Source organism: Penicillium chrysogenum (assembly GCF_028827035.1).
Source record: "Penicillium chrysogenum strain IBT 35668 chromosome Unknown utg000005l_segment0_segment0, whole genome shotgun sequence".
NCBI classification, from domain to species: Eukaryota; Fungi; Ascomycota; class Eurotiomycetes; order Eurotiales; family Aspergillaceae; genus Penicillium; species Penicillium chrysogenum.
The window spans coordinates 491277-511118 of NW_026622753.1; the positions used below are offsets into that span (position 1 = coordinate 491277).

The 19842-nt window shown below is 50.6% G+C and overlaps 10 protein-coding genes across 10 annotated transcripts; 4 read left to right on the forward strand and 6 right to left on the reverse strand.

Moving 5' to 3' along the window:
- Positions 1–101: 101 nt before the first annotated feature.
- Positions 102–497, reverse strand: N7489_008567 (hypervirulence associated TUDOR domain-containing protein; the record flags this gene model as incomplete). The annotated part of the gene is made up of 3 exons (XM_056714317.1): positions 102–182; positions 250–312; positions 402–497. 3 exons carry the CDS (start codon positions 495–497, stop codon positions 102–104), a joined length of 240 nt encoding a protein of 79 aa, XP_056561939.1.
- An 887-nt stretch (positions 498–1384) lies between these two features.
- N7489_008568 (uncharacterized protein) lies at positions 1385–2174 on the reverse strand (the record flags this gene model as incomplete). The annotated part of the gene is made up of 3 exons (XM_056714318.1): positions 1385–1832; positions 1900–2003; positions 2073–2174. 3 exons carry the CDS (start codon positions 2172–2174, stop codon positions 1385–1387), a joined length of 654 nt encoding a protein of 217 aa, XP_056561940.1.
- Positions 2175–2900: 726 nt separating this feature from the next.
- On the forward strand, positions 2901–3635 carry N7489_008569 (uncharacterized protein; the record flags this gene model as incomplete). Its single annotated transcript, XM_056714319.1, has 1 exon — positions 2901–3635. The coding sequence occupies one exon, from the start codon at positions 2901–2903 to the stop codon at positions 3633–3635; it is 735 nt and encodes a 244-aa protein (XP_056561941.1).
- A 362-nt stretch (positions 3636–3997) lies between these two features.
- Positions 3998–8207, forward strand: N7489_008570 (putative AT DNA binding protein; the record flags this gene model as incomplete). Its single annotated transcript, XM_056714320.1, has 2 exons — positions 3998–4506; positions 4529–8207. The coding sequence occupies 2 exons, from the start codon at positions 3998–4000 to the stop codon at positions 8205–8207; spliced, it is 4188 nt and encodes a 1395-aa protein (XP_056561942.1).
- A 957-nt stretch (positions 8208–9164) lies between these two features.
- N7489_008571 (uncharacterized protein) lies at positions 9165–10036 on the forward strand (the record flags this gene model as incomplete). Its single annotated transcript, XM_056714321.1, has 2 exons — positions 9165–9662; positions 9719–10036. 2 exons carry the CDS (start codon positions 9165–9167, stop codon positions 10034–10036), a joined length of 816 nt encoding a protein of 271 aa, XP_056561943.1.
- A 1595-nt stretch (positions 10037–11631) lies between these two features.
- On the forward strand, positions 11632–12385 carry N7489_008572 (uncharacterized protein; the record flags this gene model as incomplete). Its single annotated transcript, XM_056714322.1, has 2 exons — positions 11632–11677; positions 11781–12385. The coding sequence occupies 2 exons, from the start codon at positions 11632–11634 to the stop codon at positions 12383–12385; spliced, it is 651 nt and encodes a 216-aa protein (XP_056561944.1).
- A 42-nt stretch (positions 12386–12427) lies between these two features.
- On the reverse strand, positions 12428–13186 carry N7489_008573 (uncharacterized protein; the record flags this gene model as incomplete). Its single annotated transcript, XM_056714323.1, has 1 exon — positions 12428–13186. The coding sequence occupies one exon, from the start codon at positions 13184–13186 to the stop codon at positions 12428–12430; it is 759 nt and encodes a 252-aa protein (XP_056561945.1).
- Positions 13187–13597: 411 nt separating this feature from the next.
- On the reverse strand, positions 13598–14800 carry N7489_008574 (HHE domain protein; the record flags this gene model as incomplete). Its single annotated transcript, XM_056714324.1, has 2 exons — positions 13598–14257; positions 14666–14800. 2 exons carry the CDS (start codon positions 14798–14800, stop codon positions 13598–13600), a joined length of 795 nt encoding a protein of 264 aa, XP_056561946.1.
- Positions 14801–15193: 393 nt separating this feature from the next.
- N7489_008575 (Sds3 domain-containing protein) lies at positions 15194–16799 on the reverse strand (the record flags this gene model as incomplete). The annotated part of the gene is made up of 2 exons (XM_056714325.1): positions 15194–16312; positions 16380–16799. 2 exons carry the CDS (start codon positions 16797–16799, stop codon positions 15194–15196), a joined length of 1539 nt encoding a protein of 512 aa, XP_056561947.1.
- A 911-nt stretch (positions 16800–17710) lies between these two features.
- N7489_008576 (uncharacterized protein) lies at positions 17711–19551 on the reverse strand (the record flags this gene model as incomplete). The annotated part of the gene is made up of 3 exons (XM_056714326.1): positions 17711–18550; positions 18631–18758; positions 18810–19551. 3 exons carry the CDS (start codon positions 19549–19551, stop codon positions 17711–17713), a joined length of 1710 nt encoding a protein of 569 aa, XP_056561948.1.
- Positions 19552–19842: the final 291 nt, after the last annotated feature.

Genomic DNA, 19842 nt, shown 5'->3' on the forward strand with positions numbered 1-19842 from the left:
CGTTCCGTTCAACAATATTGACCAGCTATGATAAGCCTGACGCACTAGATGCGGAATCCAGCGCCCTTCAAGCTACTCAATTTGAAGGCATACTGACTGCTTCATTCGGTTTTGTCGTTCTCGACCTCCAATGTTCCAGGATTATGTGCCACCATTTTACCGTTCTTGTTCTCGAAGAAAACCTATGCAAGATAACGCAGTTGGTATGAGAAGAATAGTGTAGTACTAGAATAGTATCATTCGACTCACCTTTGGTGGGTTTCTCACGTTTAGTTCATCCGCTCGTTGCTGGTCTGTGATAATTTCTTCCACCTACATATAACGCGCCATTAGCACATTTCCGCTCACTAAACCCATCAAATGGAACCTAGGCTCTCCGTGATATGGATCCATTTACTAACATTTCCTTCGTGGGTTCCGCCGCGAATTCTGGTAGCGACATAATCGCCTTGATGGATAATATTGCCGTGTTTGTCTGTAATTTCGTTGTCGCTCATTATGTTGATCTCTTTGAGAAAAATAGATTAAATAGATAAGCACTAATTTGTTTGTATTGATTATAGTGAATATTGGGGTCTCGTTAAATATATAACTATACCTTGTACAGTGTCATTCCCGTGACGGTCATTATGATGTAACATATACTTCAACCTGTTATAGAGCGTCAGTTTTGGTACGACAGGTACTAAAGAAGAGCTTCATATGAGCATCTCAACCAAGGAATACCTAGTGACACTGCTAGCCACCCCCCTCAATAACCGCCAGGTTCTCACCCTGCCAAGATGCCGAATCAATGGTTAGTACTAAAGACAAGGGAGATGGATCTCCTTGGATGAAATACTGCATTAGTATGCTGCATCCACGGCGAATGTACCTTATCGTGGATACGTTCTCGCTAGTGCAGAGCAGAAAGGGCTTAGAAGTGGGCTCAAGAGATTCATCGGTCTGGTGGCAGCACGCAATAGGAGAAAATTAGAGCCACATTCAGACGCTGCCTGTGAGAGATCTGACCATATCACCGTGCCACACATGTCAGGATGACGTAGGTTTTCACTCTTCAAACGTAGAAAAGGATATTCAATGTCAAATGAACCTGGACTTTATGTTCGCCATCGACGAATCCAGCGAGTACAACTATAGGCGCATGCTCTAGTATGAACGGCGAGAATTAATGTTCGTGTGCTCTTGATAGCCTCTAGGTCTTCTGCTCTCTTCAACAGTAAGACTGTCTATAGCATGGGAAGATTATTAGGTCCTTCCTATGAATAAGAATGCCAAAGAATGTGCAATTCGTTTTGGGAGCCCGCCTTGTCGATCAATTACCAACATATGAAACGAATTCCATGAGCATGGACTACCTAGTGGTCGAGCAGTTTCATGTAGTTTAGACCTCTGCAGGGTCATCACCCCGTTGGAGAGTTTCATTGTTGCAATCCCACGGAACAATACCATCGCTATCCCGTAGTTCCCGGTCGAGGAGATAGATACCAAGGCCAGGCTGCTTGGAGACCCGCACTACCTGTCGTAGGAGGTCTCCGAGGCTTTTAACGTGCCTTGTCTCCTTGTGCATGAATCTGCTTTGAATGGCATCTGTCAATGCAGCGTCCCCAGATTTGTCTGCCAACGAGCAAAGCCGTTCCAGGTCCTCCAACAGCTTCTTCTCCACGAAGAATGCTTCTTTACAGGGACCGACGGGCTCAATCGGGTTGTCAGGCCACTCAAACGTAGTGGCTTCAATTGATGTAGGCTTCGAACGTCCTCCACGTGCGATAAGGTACTTCTCTAGCCACTTGAAATCAGCCAAGCACTCTGCCGCCGAGCGCTCCCAGAGTCTATGTAGTGTTAGTATCGAAGGTATTCCACGAGACTCCCCGAAAATGGACACTAAGATTTGCTCACCGTGCGAATCCATGTAAGGAGATATTGCTGCGGGAACAATCGGCACCCAATTTGCGGAAGAAGAGCCAAGTAGTCAGCTCCTGGTGAATGTGGCCACGGATGGACTGATACGAGTTAGGTGAACTGTTGCAATTTTCGCATATGAATGCCTGAGATAGTACGGAGCCACCTACCTCTTCAACTTCCGGCTTGAAGGCAGCTGTGCGCACCCACTGATCAATATCATGACCGGACACCTCTGCGATGATTTTCTTCGGGTCAATTTCGGTCGACATGCTGGGGGTTTGGGGGTTTTTGTATTTCTGGTTAAGCCTTTGGATAAATAATAAAGCTTGTAAAAAAGAAAGGATGTGAGAATATCAAGTGCCAGCTATATATGTTTCCATGCTAAGGATTTTGCCACGTTTATGACAGTTGAATTATATCATGTTGAAGGCAACCCTGGAGGTGAAATGGCGCAACGGGGGATTTACGTCCAAACGTGCTTCCTAGCCTGATTTTCGGCATGCTAAATCAAGTTGGGTCCATTGCCGGGTTCCGAATCTTTCCTAAAGAGGAAAGGGGCTGCTATATCAAGGGCATAGGTGTCTAGATTGCTATTCTTTCCGGGAATCCTTGCCCAGATTCCCAGATTGTTCATAAGACGAACCAACCACGCCCAGCACATCGAGACAGATGTGGAGGATAGCTTGGGGCTGTTAGTGAGCCAACTTCCAGACAACCCTGGAAAAGTCAGAGGACTCGCTAAGGCATGCTCTTGTATACCTACGTACCTTGATAGGTAGGTATAAGACGACATAAACGCGAGGTTACTTGTGCGAACCATGGGATTGCGCGGCATGTAGGGACCCCAAATCCGTGGATTGCCACCGTACAGTGTCAACCCTGCGTCATACCGAGTGCTTATGTCAACCCTGCGTCATACCGAGTGCTTAGAGTTGTTATTTCCAAGATCTCAGATCTCAAACAAGATACGCGTTGAACTCGGTCGGACTCGAACTATGAATACATCCGATGTCAATAACCCAACTACGGAGCCGCGTTGGTCTGAGCTCTTTGCCACGATCGAAGCCAAATTCAAAGCCTCGAATATCGCCAGTGAAAAGTGGTATCTGACAACGTTAAGTGCGATTACGACGACGCCAGAATTACACCTTTGCGGTCAGCTATACCTGTACCTGATAAGCCAACATGCATATTCGACCACCACTGCACGATCGGAGCTGATTCGACGCATGCGCGAGGCATTATTCAAGGACATTGCTCTTGTCGGACTCCCAAAACCCGCAGAGGCACTGCTCAGCATTACCAAATTCATGTCCGAGGAAGATGGGGAATGTTCCTTCACCCGAGAAGGCTGGCAATGCGACGATGCAAATCATGCACGGGGGATGGATTGGTTAAAATCAACATATGCGGATAACACCGCCGCGCTGTTTGGGTTATTCAAAGATCATCCAGACTTTGGCTTTTGGGTTGCTGATATCACTTATGGGTTACTGTTGTCGGACCGCCAGATTTTGGATGACGTGGATACAGAGATGGTAGTTTTACCCGCTGTCATGGGTCAAGACATGCCACGGATGACCTACTGGCATATGCGAGGAACAAGGCGGTTGGGGATCTCCAAGGAAGATGTGCAAATGGTCATGGAATGTGTGCGTCTAGTAGTCGAAGCTTGCGGTGTGACATTGAAGCAAGTGCCCAGTTTGGATGACGTCGATAAAGATTTGTAGAGCACTGTTCCGATGGCAAGCGAAAGAAATATAGTTAGAATTGATTATTTTGTCACATCTCCACATATGTTTCAAGATGTAATCAAGGAGAAAGAGAAGAAAGAGAAAGAGAAAGAGAGAAGATCGTGTGTCCAATAACAGACTGCTTACCTAACCACCTCGAGGACCGCTCTTTCGTACCGCATCGGGAGACTTGTTTATGGCTGCCCCGCGTTTTCTCTCTTATTTCTGTATCATAAAGTCAGCCTGTGAATAGTTACGAGACCGCACTATTTTGTGGTCGCATTTCTCAACGTGCGCTCTTCCACCCCTGAGGTGGCACGGCACGCGTGCCTCCCGAGATTCCATCACATGAGTCCGCCATGTCGGCCTCGTCGCGCAGCCAGAGCTCCTCCCCCGATATTCTGGGTCCTCCAGGCGATGCCCAATACTTGATCTCATCGCCGATTAAACCTTTCGCAGGCCGCCAAAGCTGGATGTCTCCTATAGTAGCCAAATCACGAACTCCGGCCAAGCGACCGCGACCGCGACCGCGCGTCAGCCTCAGTCCCGCGAAAAGCGCGCATTCCATTCAATTCAACGATGTCATACTCCCGGGGTCGCCAACAATGAGGTTCAATGGTGGTCGGCAGAGGTCGCTCTCTCCGGAGAAGGTTCAGGAAGGAAATGTTAGCCCGTGGCGCATCAGACTCACTCTCGAAGCGACACAAGATGAAGATGACGAGAACCGGGGTAGCCCGTCGCGCAAACGATTGAAACCCTCGACCACGACAATGATGATACCATTAAAAGATGAGAGGAGTCCCTTGAAGGAGAAAACGCCCTTGAAGCGGCGAGGGCGTCCACGAAAGTCTGATATGAATGCGTCCCCGTTTCTCGCGGGCGCTGGGCAGACCCCCTGGCCCTGGGCACACACCTGGGCCGGGTCATACACCTGGGCCGGGTCATACACCTGGGCCGGGCCATACACCTGGGCCGGGCCATACACCTGGGATACAACTTGACTCTCAGCCACGCAGAAGAGGTCGACCACGGAGCACGCCCAAACCCAAACCACAGGATTTCCAGCTGCTGGATGATCAGGCAACGCCGACTGTTGAATATGAACATCCCTTTAGTCCGATGGATATAATCCCCAATAGTGATTCCCGTCAAGCACAGAAATCCCGTCCAATGGACACCATCAACAATGAAGCAGGTCTAGGCCAACGTGAATACAGTCCCATGGATACTATGCCTAGTGAGACTAGTCCCGGCCACCAACCACTCAGCCCCGCGGATGCTCTCGCCAGCAATTCTGGCCAAGGCCAACATCGATTCAGTCCGACGGACTCTTTCGCTGGGAGTAATGCGCACGCCAGTCCCTTGAATCTTGTGGGGGATGCAGACTCCGAGGACGACTCTTGGGGGAACTCCGACATGTCAATTGCAGAGCTTCCTGACCCAACTGAGCCGGTCATGGAAGATTTGGGCGATCTTCGCCGTGAGTACGGCCGAACGAGTTTGGAGACGCCTGTCATCGGAGCTACGGAACATCACTTTTTAGATGATGAAAACATCCACTCCACCCCTTCAAAAATGCCATCACCTACACGAGAGAGAGCAATCTTGTCATCGCGAGCGTCTTCTCACAATACCGCGAGCCCACAATCGCGCACATATCCGACGCCGACCCCCACGTCATCGCTGGCCGATGAAGAAAATCAAACCCAACAAGCCGACGTGGATCATCCCCTCAGGGCAGAACCCCATCATGCTGAAGCCGATCCTGTTGAAGATCCCGCAGACGAGTACGAAGAATTCGACACTATCATGGAAAGTGAAGGGTTCACTATGATCTCACTTGATACACTCCCATCAGCCAAGCAGCATGGATTCGGTTCCAGTGCTGTGACGAACGGTGGTCCCAAACCGAAGGACGTCGGGGACCGCTTGAAACGCAAACTTCCTGGAACGATCGAAGACCTCCGAGGTGATTCTCGCACTCAAAAGTCATCCAGTCCAGTCACTACGACCCTACGCCCTGGGTTATACGAAAATCCTAGCATTGGTATTCCGGAGAAGCACTCTGCGCATGCGACTGAGCCGGAATCAGTAAACTACGTGAATGAGGTTGCCTACCCTGAACTCCCTGCCACATCGTCTCCCGCTAAACCAACAATTGTTCCAAAGAAGAGGACATTGACCAGCTTGGCCAAACTTGTTCGTCTTAGCTTGGCCCTGCAAGGTCCCTTTAAGCCTCAAGAAGACGAGTGGTCGGGCAAGAGCAATGCTCGTCACAAAAGACGTCGGTTGGAGGGTGTCTTCAGCACATTCAACGCTGAGACCCAGCGAGAACTCCGAGCTGCTATGGGGCTAGGGCAGGAGCTTGCTATGCGTCGAATGCTCGCTGAGGAAGATGAGGCTGCGGCCAAAGCAGCAGAGTATGAAGCATCCCGTCTCGAGAAGGAACGTCTCCAGGAGGAACAAGAAGAACAAGAAGCACGTCACTATAATAATGACTTCAACGACGAAGAATCAGTGGAGCAGGAGCATGCTCAACCCTTTGAGGACGAGATCGAGAGGCAAGATGGATATCATTTCGAATCTAACAAGTCCCTACGACGAAGCCCGATGTCCCACCAAAGAACACGTCGGGAACGTGATCGATCATTCGAAGACGAGGTCGAGACGCAAGAAGCATACACCCGACCTTTACATTCCAAATTCAAGACCTCCCTGCAGCAAAGCCCGATGTCCCACCAAAAGACGCTCGAAGATGAGACCGGGACGCAAGAAAGATACAATGGACCGTCACGTTCCAACCTCAGCGCCTCCCTGCAGCAAAGCCCAGTGTCCCACCGAAAGGCACAGCAGGAGGCACGATGGCAGGTTGAACGAGAATCAGTCAGCCGCCAGGCTCAGATGGCTTCAAACTCACGGTCGGTCGTTTATATTGATAGCGATGAAAATGCGGCGGAAGATGATGCGGACATCGGATTTGAATATGAACGGCGATTTGAACATGAGACCGGAAATGGGTTCGATGAAGAGCCCAATGATTCCGCGCCTGGGCCCGTACCAGAACCAGCAGATGTGCCCCAAGATGTCGAGCCCGAGCCTGAACCCCTAGAAGATGAGGATGATGGTTATGATGATATTTGGCAACTCGAAGCCAACGATCACAGCCATATTTCGCAACACTCTAAGGACGATGATATTCGTTCTCCTCCGCAGCCACTTGCACGTCCTTTGGGCAACCTTCCGATTTCTGCAGATCAAGACCACCTGAGCTCATCACCTTACGCTCCTTCAGAGCATGATTATGTAGCGCGCTTTGGGCCGTCTAAAGTTCGCGAGCTCCGTGAACAAAAAGTCGATCTGTCTGCTTTGCTTGCAGAAGAGGATACACCAAACCGCGCACGGTATTACAATGGAACGAGTACGCCTCGGGGTTTACTCGCCCGCCCATCAGAGCCACAGAACTCCCCAGTCAATAACTCTGTGACAAAGGGTCCCGTGTCGCGCACGCCAGCACGTATTCGTTTACAACCTCTCTCCCAGTCCAGCCCTGATACTTCCAATCCACGGATCCTCAGTCCACAAAACGCGTTCCTCAATGGCAAGGCATCACCGAAGGCTGTACAAAGAAGCCCGCCTATGCAAGAACCATTGGAAGAAGACCATGGCAACATCAGCGTTTCTGATGCCGCTCTCAGTCAATCGGGATCACCCAACGTGCATTCTGCATCCACCCCACAATCTCGTCCGCTCAATAGGCATGAGCCAACATCATCCTGGTTCAGTAAAATAACTAGCTTCACACCGCAATGGCTGAAAGCTCCCAACCGTGACCGAAGCTCAAGTGTCAGTACTATCCCGGAGGAAGCGTCTGACTTGGAAGGTGAAGAGGAAATGGCCAGCATTGAATCTGCGAAGGAGCTTGACGGACACCTCCAGGATGAACCGCTCTCAAAGCAAGCGAGCCAATCACCCGCGAGCCATTGGAGACAACCATCGCCATCTCAGTCTCCCCAGATCCAGCAAGATCGTTTCCCCACAATAGAAGAAGAGGATGACCCAATACACGAGAGGATCGATTCTAGAGGCCTCTTGGAGGAGAATGTGCCGGTTTCTGAGCGGAGTGTCTCGCAAGATCCCTTGGAGAACGAGGATGCAGAACCGGTGAACTACCAGGATGAGGCGTCTCCAGGCCCACGACCACTTGCTGTCTTCGGATACTTCTCCGACGAGCATTATGCTGCGCTTCGTCGTATCTACCGAGTTGCCAAGCGATACCCTGAGCGCTTTGAATACTACGATGCTCCAGGGCGGGCTGCCATCATCGGTGATTGGATATGGACCTCCGATGGTCATCACGGGGTACCCATCACAGAGATCCAATTTGCCATCATCGATCGCTTTGCCCACGAGCTTGCTCGGGCTGACATGCAATATGGTGGCAGCGGACAGATCGATTGGACAGAAGCTGATCTGCATCGGAGACTCATCAGCATCATTATTGGCGAGCAGATCCGAGAGGAACGAAAGGCCAAGGCCAACCGGGGTACCTCAGTGGATACATGGCGATAAACATCTATTCATTTTTTCCTTCGCCCACTTCATCTTATATTATGCCCTTTTTTTTTGGATATCCGATGAGCACCTGGCGTCATGGTTTTGTTTAAAATGCGTCTGTTATGGTTATGATTCCCTCACGGTTATTGGTTAGGCTTGTATGCAGCACTAGGCTGTTTTGGGGAGGTTATTGCGCCTGTGCTTAGTTTAGGCCTCTCTAGTCTCTAGCCTCATCAGTTGGACATGAATGGGGTGCTGTATACTATAACTTCCAAGTTTTCGATTAAAGTGACCAAAGTACCAAATCCCGGAAGGGGATCCTTGACTACAACTGCGAACACCATGTGTATATTGCATCTCGAACATGCGTATCCAACCAATTACGGAGGTCTGCTGCATCAAGATCCCTTATTTCCCCGACTACCTGACGAAGCAGGGATGGAAACATTTATCGCGTGAGGTGCATCCAGAACGCAACTCAGTCCAACTCATATTGGCCAAGTCAACGCCATCCAAATCCGCTTTTGTTCCATCCCAATGAAACAACTGTACAACCAAGCCCTCAAACTGTCAAACCGTCACAGAAGCAAACAAAATTTACATTTGAGTCTCGACCAGACCTGCAGCCCTCCACCATCTCGACCAACCAGGCCACCCCGCGTCTCCTGCACGATCGTATACTTATCGCGTGGGCAGCCAAGCAGAAGCAGGAGAGCCTCGCATTCCCCACCCCCCCGTGCGAGGTTCCTGCGAGGGGTCCCTGCACGCGTTCTCGTCCTTTGGTGTCGGTCTGGCTAGATCGTGAAGTACCACTTGGGAGGCGAACCGGGACATTTATAAAAGCAAGGCTTGGTACGACATGGAAAGAAGAGCATTTCGAGAGACCAGGATAACAAGTATATGCCTCTATACTTGGATCATCTCTTCTGTTCCTTTTCCATACATGGTGTATGTGTGTCGATCATCCCAGCCATGTCGGTATTTACAATCGTCCATCGAGCCCTACCACCACTATCCCTCTCCTGGAAGCGACGAACAAGTCTAAAGGGAAAAGCCCCCGAGCTGGAAGCTCATCCCAATGAAAAGAATCCCATCCTGTCAGACCCCAACAGCAGCCCCCGCGCCCAGAACAGTGAATCCACATCCGTGCACCGTGACGTCCACGGCCACGTGCAGGTAGCGGTGAAGACCAACTCGCACCACGACACACCCACCCCGCAATCAACATCATCCGCGCCGGAAAATATCACGTCTGCAGCGCCGGATTCATCTTCCGAGGGCCGGACACACTGTTCCCGCCAGGCGCGTCCAACGCGGGCCCAGCTCGCTCGCGCTGTTAGTTGGGCGAGTATTATCCGCAGTCGAGACCGGTGGACAGCCGAGCAGGAGAAGGAGCTTGTGCATGCGCAGAGACAGTTGGGGAGGTGTCAGAAGGCGTGGAGTTCTGAGCAGGAGGTGTGGTTATCATATGTATGTGGAAAGTTTTTTCATTTTCTATTGCTGTGTATTGCTCTATTGTATTCCAGTTGGCTATCGCATTCCCAAACTTGGTAAATGACGAATCACGAACTAATTCGTCGATGCTTCAGGTTCAGGCCCTGAGCGAAGAAAAGGAAGCCCATGCTTGTTTCCTGTCTATGCGGCATAGACAGCAGGACGACGAGCAGCACCAATTCCGTAAGGCGTGGAAGCGGCGGCGATGTTCGTCAGGTGATGACGAGATGCAGAAGTCTGCGGTCGAGACTGCGAATCGACTTGGGAGGTTGCGTCGCTTGCAGCGGTATGGCTATTCAGGGCAGCGGTTGGGCACCACGAGATCGGCAGTGTTGACTGTGGAGGGATGAGATAGTGGCGAAAGTGGCTTCTAAGTCTAAACCTGGAAAGATAGTAGATTCTAGTTTGCATTGTTCCGTTCAGCATAGAGTACTCTAATTAGTGCTGAATGGCGCAGAGTGGGCTTGGTAAATCAGGAGTAGGAATTGAATACGCTGGCATGCATCTAACTTTGTCTCATATAACCAATATTCGATAGTCCATCTTCTCCAATTTTACTCTTCCCTCCAAACAAATGACATGGTCTCAGGGTATAAGACATCATGAGAAATCACGACCTTGGGGGGACCATGCTGTGCCTTTCATGGCAGCGGTTGCATCACCGGGGTACAAAAGGCTCGGGTGTGAATACTAGGTTTTCTGATATGGTCAGACTATATATATCCGCTTTATTGATTATAGCCAATCTTGGTGTTTATTCTGTGGAAGTATCAGGCGGCCTACCTGGTCGAACCCGCTCAGGACGATAATGTGGGGAGAGTTTAACGGGCGGTTGGTAAGGTACGGGCCGTCTCGGCGAACTTTGCGGTTGATCCATGGATGCTTACAGTATCTGTCATCTGGGCAAAGATACAGTGGATCTGATACGGATTTCTGGGAGTCTATCCAAGGATATCTCAACTACGGTACTGGTATCGGACATCTCACTTAAAACATCTAAAATGTGTCGAAACGTGCAGGTGGTCTTCACACTACAGACTAGCACGGGCGTAGTCAACTGATACTTTTGAGGTTTTCCCCAAATCCTATACAACATCATAGGTGTAAAAGGGCAAAGTAAAGTCGCTGAGAGCCCTAAGAGCAATATTGGAGTTAAGCATAGTTAAACTAGTCACATCTTGCGATAGTAGCTGATACTCATAACTAGAAGCCTGCATGAAACGCAAACCTTCATAGTCAACTCTCGCAGGTAGGTTGGAATGTTGGCGTGATATTTGGGTACACGTACCTAGGTAGGTATATGTAGGTGTATTAGATCACCTCCACACACTTGATTTTGGCTATTTTCCACGCTGAAGGAAGACTAGGTAAGAATAGTATTTTATTGACAAAATTATCTTTTTACTATACATAGTAATGCAAGTTCTGCCACGGTGACCTCTACCCCTAGTCCAAACCCTACCACTTCCCCTCCTTCCTATCAGGGCACTTCCGAAACAAATCCGCCCAAAAGAATCAATTGGCGCTGTCAAAAGCCCAACAGCGTCTCAAAGAGGGGCTCGGTAGGCGCAAGCGGATGTGATCTGAGCGGGTCAAAGACCAACCCGGTCGAGCGAGTAGTCAACTCACTGTGTTTGGTGTGCATAGATCCCATTTATTTGCTTGTCATGTCTCTTTATCCGCTGTGCTCTCTAAGATTGAACAGGGTTGCTGCGCCTTGAGTGTCAGATATTATTGGATACAGCTAAGCGCCCTCTTCCTGATGATCCCTACTGAAAGTTTCACTTCCATCCTGGGCGCATTGATCTGCCAATGATGATTGGATCTTGTAAGTCACAAGAGATGAATCCGGAGTTGGCTGGCGCCTAGGACCAGCAGGAGCAACATAAATACAACCCACAACCTAGGGCATTCCCTGCATCGAGTCCGAGGAAAAGCTTCCATCATGGGTACACCAAAGAAATATCTCAACGCAAAAGATTTCGAAGACGGTAAGCTGTCTTGAACATCCTGTATACTACAGACTATGATATCATGGTGCGCTAAGCACTTCGACCGCAAGGCAAAATTAATGATGCTAACGATGACCAAAAGGCCTTACAGCACTTGATAGTGCGATGGGTGAGAATCCCTGGCTCATCGCATTCGCCCCCATCCGACTCATCACTGCTGGGGGGTTCGTTGCAGTGTCTTATCTCAAGAACCGCGAGAGCACAGGTGATCTTGATTTCCTGATTGACCCAGAATTTGCCGGAGACAAGGATATTGGAGGTGCTCTTCAGGGTGCTATCCTCGACGTGGCGAACCGGCTATCGTATAATGAAAACTGGGTCAATGATGACATGGCTATCTTCGTCACTAAGAAAACTCGACAGGCCCTGTTCGAACAAGCCGTAAAACAGGGTGTCACACTTTTCAAAGGACAGAATCTAGAGGTCCTAGCCGCTCCAATCGAATGGGCTCTCGAGCGCAAATTGAGGAGAATCTACGCCGCGAACCGGGACCGCAAGGCGGAAGGAGATTCTGCGGACGCAGTTGCTTTTTTAAACGTCTTGAGGACGCGCAACAACGGCCCTCTGGATCTAGAATCGATTCGGACGATGAACATGAACGGGTATGATGTGGTTCCTGATTACAAGACAATGCAACGAGTGGCCGATGCGTACCGCCAGAAGTACAACGAGGAGATATTCAGATAGATTGGCTTTGTGTGCTCGAAGATATGTTCAATTGAATCATCCCTAGATAGTATAGAGCCAGCCTGTGTTTGTGATAATATTGCGCCGGGCAAAATTGGGACTCTTGCCATTAGCTTCAAGCACTAGATTCCCCTCCTTATCTAATGATTCCGGTGGCACCGACAGCCTTAGCAGATCCTTATCAATAGGGGCAACCTTCTTTGTCCAATCAGGCAGTTCCTCGGGAGTGAAGGGTGGCCACGGGTCTCCATCTTCTTCGCGATAAACATGCTCACCATGTCTCCGTAGACCCAGACTTAATCTCCAATTAACCGCCTCGTGTAATTCATCAACAATAGAAGCGATAATCGCATAGCGAAGCGGATCGGGATCTCTCGGGTCTGGTATATCTCCTAGCTTCCAATCTCGCCGATAAAAGAAATATTCCGTCTCCCATCCCATCAGCGCGTAATGGTCAGCAAGGTGGAGCTCATAGAGCCGGTAGATCGATCGCAGGGGCGTGTCGCGCATACGCCAGATAGAAATAGCGCGGAGATTATGGATATCGCCAAAATGAGATGTGATGATACCCGTCTCATTCTTCGTGTCCTCGATAAGCGCCCGTAGAGGAAATGGACCTGGAATCGGGAAGAACCAGGACGGATAGGGGATGAACATGCGCAGGAGCGTGAGCAGGGGGTACTGGTGCTGATGGCCGAGTCGGATGAGACTATTACGTAGCTGGAGGGGTGAGTGGGCGTAGCGAAGCCATGTTCGAAAACGAAGCCAGAGAGATATCTTGGGACGGCGACGTGGAGGCATTGACAGTCACTTCGCTGAAGAGCAACCAGGCAAAAGAAAATGTTTCTGAACCTATGATGCAAAATAATGGTAAGATAGACGCCAGAGGGGTGCTGAAGATCAGCACATTAAGCCTGCTTGAGGTAACCTGAAGCAGCTGGAGAGGGCTGAACGAGGAGGTCAAAACACCGGCCTTAGTCACGTGCCTTAGGCCTATTAGCCTTATACTAGGCCCCGATTGTCACTGCAGCGGTATATACTAGGCCCTAGGCTCTGCTCGGGACCACAGCCTCCCAGCCTGACAAGTTACTCCATTAGTCTTTGACGTTTTTAATCTCCATGCTTAAGGAACACTAAAGTAAAATAATATGATATTAACATTCTATTTTCCACTATATCAATGCACCCTACCAATCTAACCCCCTTAAACCCCTACTTCTTGTCCTTTCCATCAGGCCACTTCCGAAACAAATCCGCCAAAAGATCAATCGGGGCCGTCAGAAGCCCAACAGCCGTCTCAAAGAACGGCTCCGTAGGCGCAAGCGGATGCGATCTAGAAGGAACAAAGATCTTAACCCGATCAAGCGACTTAGTCAATTCAACACTCTCCTCCTTGGACAACAACTCCTCAAGCCTGGGCAAGTCCACCTCCTCCTCATGTCTAGAATGAATGCCCCAATCGCGCATAAGCCCCTTAAGCGTCGGCACGAACCTCGTATCCGTAGACTCAAGACCCTGAAACACCTTCAACTGCTGCTTCACACCCTGGTGCTCGAGTCTGTTTTTATCTGCTATGCCCTGTCCGTCTGGGAGGGACTCGATCAGCGCCGGGTAGACGACGAGTTCCTCGCCGATTAGGTGGCGGGCTAGTTCCCAGACGAATTGGTTTTGGAAGCGGGTTTTTTCGTCTGGGTTTGTTGAGGAGAGGATTTTGTTGCTGTGGGATTCGAGTTCGTGGTGGTCGTGTTTTATGGCGGGGAGGATGCGGCTGTGGAAGGTTGGGGGTTGCGGTGTCTTCGGTGAAGGTTTGGAGGGTTGGGATGTTGCCGCTGAAGAGGGGTTTGGGGGATTCGGCTTTTGGTCGTGCTGGGGCTGGAGCTGTCATTGGTTTGGGGATGGGTGGGTGGATGGGGAGGGCGCGTCGGAGCATGAGGTTGGTGGTTTGAGGCTTATTGTGTTTGCTGTAGTAGATATATCAAGACCCTGCTTGATAGAATAGTCGGCGATGACTTCCGTTTTTGTCATGATGATGGTATAGAAGATAGCCCTAAGTTGATACCAATCTCGAACGATATGGAACATCAACCCAGAAGTGCAGATCCAAGTAAAACCTATAGCCGACTTGCTGCGTAGTAGATTTTGCGAATTGAATATTTTGTAGGTTGTCTTCGTGGGGGATTCGTTGGAGGGCTTGGGAGGCCTTGTTTAGAGTGTAGGTTTGTCCGGTGCTGCGGATGTTAGGCGGACAGTTTGTTGTTCAATGAAGTTGTATTGACCCACTGGGTAGTTTGAGGGTGAGGATCTGGCGTAGTTGAATGGGAATGGAAGGCTAGGGTTTGCGATGGTTAGGCCTCTGGGGATGTAGGCTAGTGAGCTTTGTAGACGGTGGGATAGGGTCATCCTCTCGAATGGCATTGGGTTGTAATATTGACCAGATATCCCGCTGACCAGGTAGACGGAGATCCGCGGCCCAAAGCTATGATATATAGATTAATATCACTTCGAACCCAAGTTACAGAGACTGAAGAACAAGGTATCCATGACTACCCAACATAGGGGCAAGCATAAACCTGAGAAACAAAGTACTATGTGTGTCCCAACAACGCCAGACAGGTCGGGGCGAACATGGTCCGAAAAAAAAAAAGATAAACACAGAAAAAGAAAAAGAAATCCCAAACACCTCCGAGGTCCATCCCTCACAACATAGCTAATATGATCAATGATAAAGAGTAACCCGTAACCGCTTCCTGCAGTAAACACCATCCCATCCCATCTTAACGTACATCCGAAACTTCATGTGCATATCCTTCAGTGATTGCGGGTGCGCTTGCGACTGCGCTCGCGCTCCATGGCCTGCGGCTGGAACATCTCGAAGCCCGGGTTGTGGACGGTAGGAGTCCAGTCGATACCCATGGCGGGCGAGAAATCCGGGTGCAGCTGGCTGAAGACGGCGGGATCGGCCGGATGGCCATCGATCGTCTCTGCGGAAGTAGGAAGAGGTGCAGCCACGAGTTCGACTAAAGATGTGTCGATCCAATTTTGGGGTTTGCTGGCCAGGCGGCTTATGCGGGCGCAGTCGTCGTCGACTTCCTCGTTCATTAGGGAGGTCAATGGCGGCGCGTTGCCGTTGGGTCGTGCGTGGTGGTTGGACAGAACGTGGTAGGGGAGGATAGGGCGGGTGGCTGGCTTATCGGCCAGGTCGGCTAGGGCACTCAGAGCACTGTGCGCAGCGGTGGTGCGGGTAGATCGGGTAGCGTGGAAATTGTGGCTGGCGGTACGCATCATGTCGGCTGCACTTGGGGTGCCGTTATCTTCATGGCCTGTGCCCTCGGGTGTATCTTCGGCATCGGTATTGTTGCCGTTCGTCACCGCGCCGGACCCGTGGTCTGGGCGTCTAGACGTAGAAAAGAAGTGAATCGTGGCCAGGTGTGCCTGGTTGGCGTGTGCGGTGAGTTCCTTGTCGGTGAAGAGGGAGTGGATCGAGTAAGAAGGAGCGACCTGCTCCTTTGTGACCTCGGCCTTGTTGCGCTTCGCGGGAGTAGCATCGCCCGCGTCCCGCGCAGGCGATCCATTGTCCTCCTCCGGAGCCTTCCGCTTGCGCTTGTTCAACTCCGACATGAAACCGTTGCCCAGCTCGTCGAGGTCAACGCGGTGACGGGTGTGTCGAGTAGTCTTACGGTTGCTGTGGATACCGCCAGGGCTGGAAGGGTTCGTGATGCTGAACTGGTTGGGGTGGAGGAGAAGGGCATTGGTGTCGGCAATGTCGAGCTGCTCCTTTTCACGCATCAGACGGGCGCGCTTGCCGGAGATGTTCTGGACCAATCGCTCTCGGAGGGTAGAAGACAAGTTACGGAACTCTTCTTGTGCGAAGTAAGTACGGAAGTCACGGTCCCGCTGTTGTCTTTCCATAACGTTGGTGTAGTTATTCTGTACAAGGAAAAAAAGCCATTGATTAGGGTTGACTCCCCACAGCTGGGAAAAACAGTAGACTCACCATAGTCGCGGCCAATTCTGCATCTCTCTTCTCCTTAATCTCATTAACATCCTGCACAAACCTGGAATACCAGGATCCAGCGAGGCCAGCCATCTCTTTCGCAAACTTGCTGCCGCCACCAACAGTCTCCTCAATCAACGTGGCAATGCTCTCCGCGGAGTCCGGCAGCGGTCCAATCCCATAAGGATCAGCATTGTTGATCAGAGTCATATCGCACTGGAGTGCGTGCAACTGCTGACGAAACTGGATGTCCCGATTATTGCTGAACTGAGCCGTGAGTTCCTGGAGCCGCTCCTGGAGCGCGGTGCGCCGCTTGTCGCGTTTCGAGGGTGCACCAGCCCCGCCTCCAGGGCTAAGGGGAGGATTCGGATAGGACATTGTATGTGGCGAGCGTGGGCGAGAAAGGGTGGTAGATTGCATTAAGTTGGTAATCGAGGGAAGATGAGATGAGAGGGGTGGGTCACCGTCGAATATGGACGGCAGAATGTTTGGCCGCCCCGAGGAGAATAGATAGCGAGGTGAATGAGACAATGTGAAAAGAAAATGGAGTTATTGATTCTAATTGAGAGAGTGTGTTAGGAAAAAGAACGATAATGAATTGACATAGATCAGTTTCCCGTCTTCTATTGGTGTGCCTTCCAAGGTTGCAATCCGGACCACACCTATCGCAAGCTTTATACGTTGGGACAGATGGCCTTCACTTGTACACATTGATCGCAGCTGTTCAAACCATAGATCATACAAACAGTTAATCAAGTGGAAGAAATCATAACAATTACTCTTCTTAGCATATACATACTATAGCATGAATAGCTCATTTCCTACAATAGAAGGCATAGGACAATGGTGGTAAAGAAGTGCTCACACTATGTCGCGGTGATGCCTAACGGGAGCCTGACGAGGCCTAGCACGACCACATATACTTAGATGTACTCCAGGCACATCCTAGATTACAGAAAAAGAAAAGATATTGTTAATAGCAGATATATTCCCACAAAATCGTGTATATCTATATCCATCATAAAAAAAAATAAAGTCCAAAAAGTTCATAAAACCCGAATCGCCAACAACAACCGGGGTATTCATAGTTCATTCAAAATGGTCGCAGCGGGAAACCCCAAACGAGTCATGCAAAGTGTGAAAAAAATTTATTCACACCGGAAAATCGAAATCCAACACCGGGGACACCTCCTGGGTCCCATGTCATCTTTTGTGAAGGCCGTTTGTTAAAATATGATATTGCGGAAGAAGGGGTGGAAGAATGAAAAGGGATGAGGGATGAGGGATTCGAGGAACAGGGAGAAAGAGTGATCTTGCAATTCTGCGACGATCTAATTCGTTCGCCGAATCACGAAAACACCAAGCTCAATACCATCGCGAGGCTCATTGTCCTCGCAATAGCGCCGCTTGCGGATGCCATCGCAGATCTCACTCAGGAGCCCGGAAGATGTGACTTCCTTGTTTCCCATCATGCCGGAGAATCCAGAGCCCGTGTTCTTAGAACGGCGGCCGTTTTGCCAGTACAGACTGAGGACTTCCTTCATGCGGGGTTTCTCCTGGTGGATGAACCACTCGGCCCAGAGGCTGCGGTCGAGGTGGGTCTCTCCACGGCCTGCATCGGCCACGTGGAATCGAGAGGAGGAATCATTATCGCTCAATGATTCACAGAGAGCCGCGATGTTCGCCTTCATGGTGGCAAAGTCATCCATTTGAGAGACGGGCGAGAGCTTGCCGAGGTAGCGGCCCACGTCTGCGGACAACTCATTAACCACAACGAGTTGACGGAGAAGCGGGTCGAGGATGGGCCCCAGATACTGGGATTTGAAGGTTGATGCACCTTTCTTAGTCGGGTACACAAAGAGGAGGGAGCCGCCATTAGGTGACAGCTCGCTCATACGGTCAACGAGAAAGGATGGACGGGTACGACAAAACAAATCACGGTATTCCTGAGCGGAGGTTGGAGGGAGATAGCGCTCGAGGACCGAGATGTGAACACTGCGAGGGGGGACAATGGGCATCGGGGCGTGGGACATTTGCCGTTGGAGTGGTCCACGGTAGTCGTGGTAAGCACTCACAACTGCTGCACTGGAGAAAACGGTGGCGTTGAAGTATTCCTCGGCAGCGGTTGGAGAACGAGGGGTGCTGGGGGAGAGTGGGGCAGATTCGAAAGACTGAATTGCTCCGGTACTGCGTGGGTAACATTGATATATGGTGATTGACCAGGTTGCAAGTGGTTGTGGACAGCCTGTACAATGGAGGAAAAGACACTGTCGGTCTTCAGCCCTGATACTGCCTGATCAGATGTCCTGGGATATGGAAGAGTCTGGGAAACGATTTTGACGGCCTCGCCTCGTGTTTTGCATAGGGCAAGTGATGAAGCTGGAAGAGGTCAGTGATCGGCCTTGAAGCGCAAATGTACGGATAGCCTACCAGTCAAATCGATGCCATGATCCAGCCATGAGCCAATATCCTGCTGGCAGTCCATATCATCATGGGGCCCAGGGCTGCCTCCAGAGCTGGAGGACCTATGAGAAAGCCCATCCGATGGACTGCTGAGTGTATCCGAAGCACCGGTCGCGGAGGAGTTGTCCACACTAGGGGTCTCGTCCATCATAGCCATGGATCCCGTGTGGGAGTGTGTGTCGAACAACATCATCTCGGACTTGGGGTTCCACGCAACGTGGATCTCCTCCTCTGGCGGCGTGGGGGGTAATGTGGCGGGGTATTCGGATTGATAGTGAGAGTTCCAAGATGGGGAAGCAGCCAAAGGCCTCGGCCCGCGAGACACAGTGGTTGAAAGACGAAGGCGAGAGTCGACCGACCGAGTGCGAGACTCCACACGGTAGGGCGAACCAGGCGAACTAGGTGAGGTACGTTGGTCCCAGGATGGGAAGTTCACGGCAACGCTGCTCTTGGAGAGAAAGCGAGATACCGGTGACGGTCTTGTTCGAAGAGATCCTTGTGAAGCTCGTCGGCGAATCCTGGAGGGGTTGGAAGTTTCCTGTGTATCTGAATCCTGGGGGAGATGTGCTCTGGTGTCGAGATTCACTGTTGGTGGGACATGCATGGTGTGATCGTCAGGAGTGGAAGTGACGGGCCAGTACTGTCCATTGCATGAGGATGTCATCCAGTCTGCGCTATCTAACGGACGGAAGGCGATGGCAGCCGTCATGAATCATCCGTCGGCCGATGGTAGATGATCGAAAGATGACCAAAAGATGATGATCGGGTCCAAGGTAGGAATTTGGAGGGGGATTTGGAGGTTGGATGCTATAATGAGTTGATGTTAAAGAAAGGAGTTAAAGAGAGGAAATGATTGAATATTTGGGGAGGAGGGAAAAGGTAGAAGAGAAGAGAAGAAGAAGAAGAAGAAGAAGCAAAAGAGGGCGTGAATCGAATGGAAATTGACGGGAAGAGAAGAGTGGGTATTAGGTACTTGACGGTAGTATGGGCTAATAGGCAC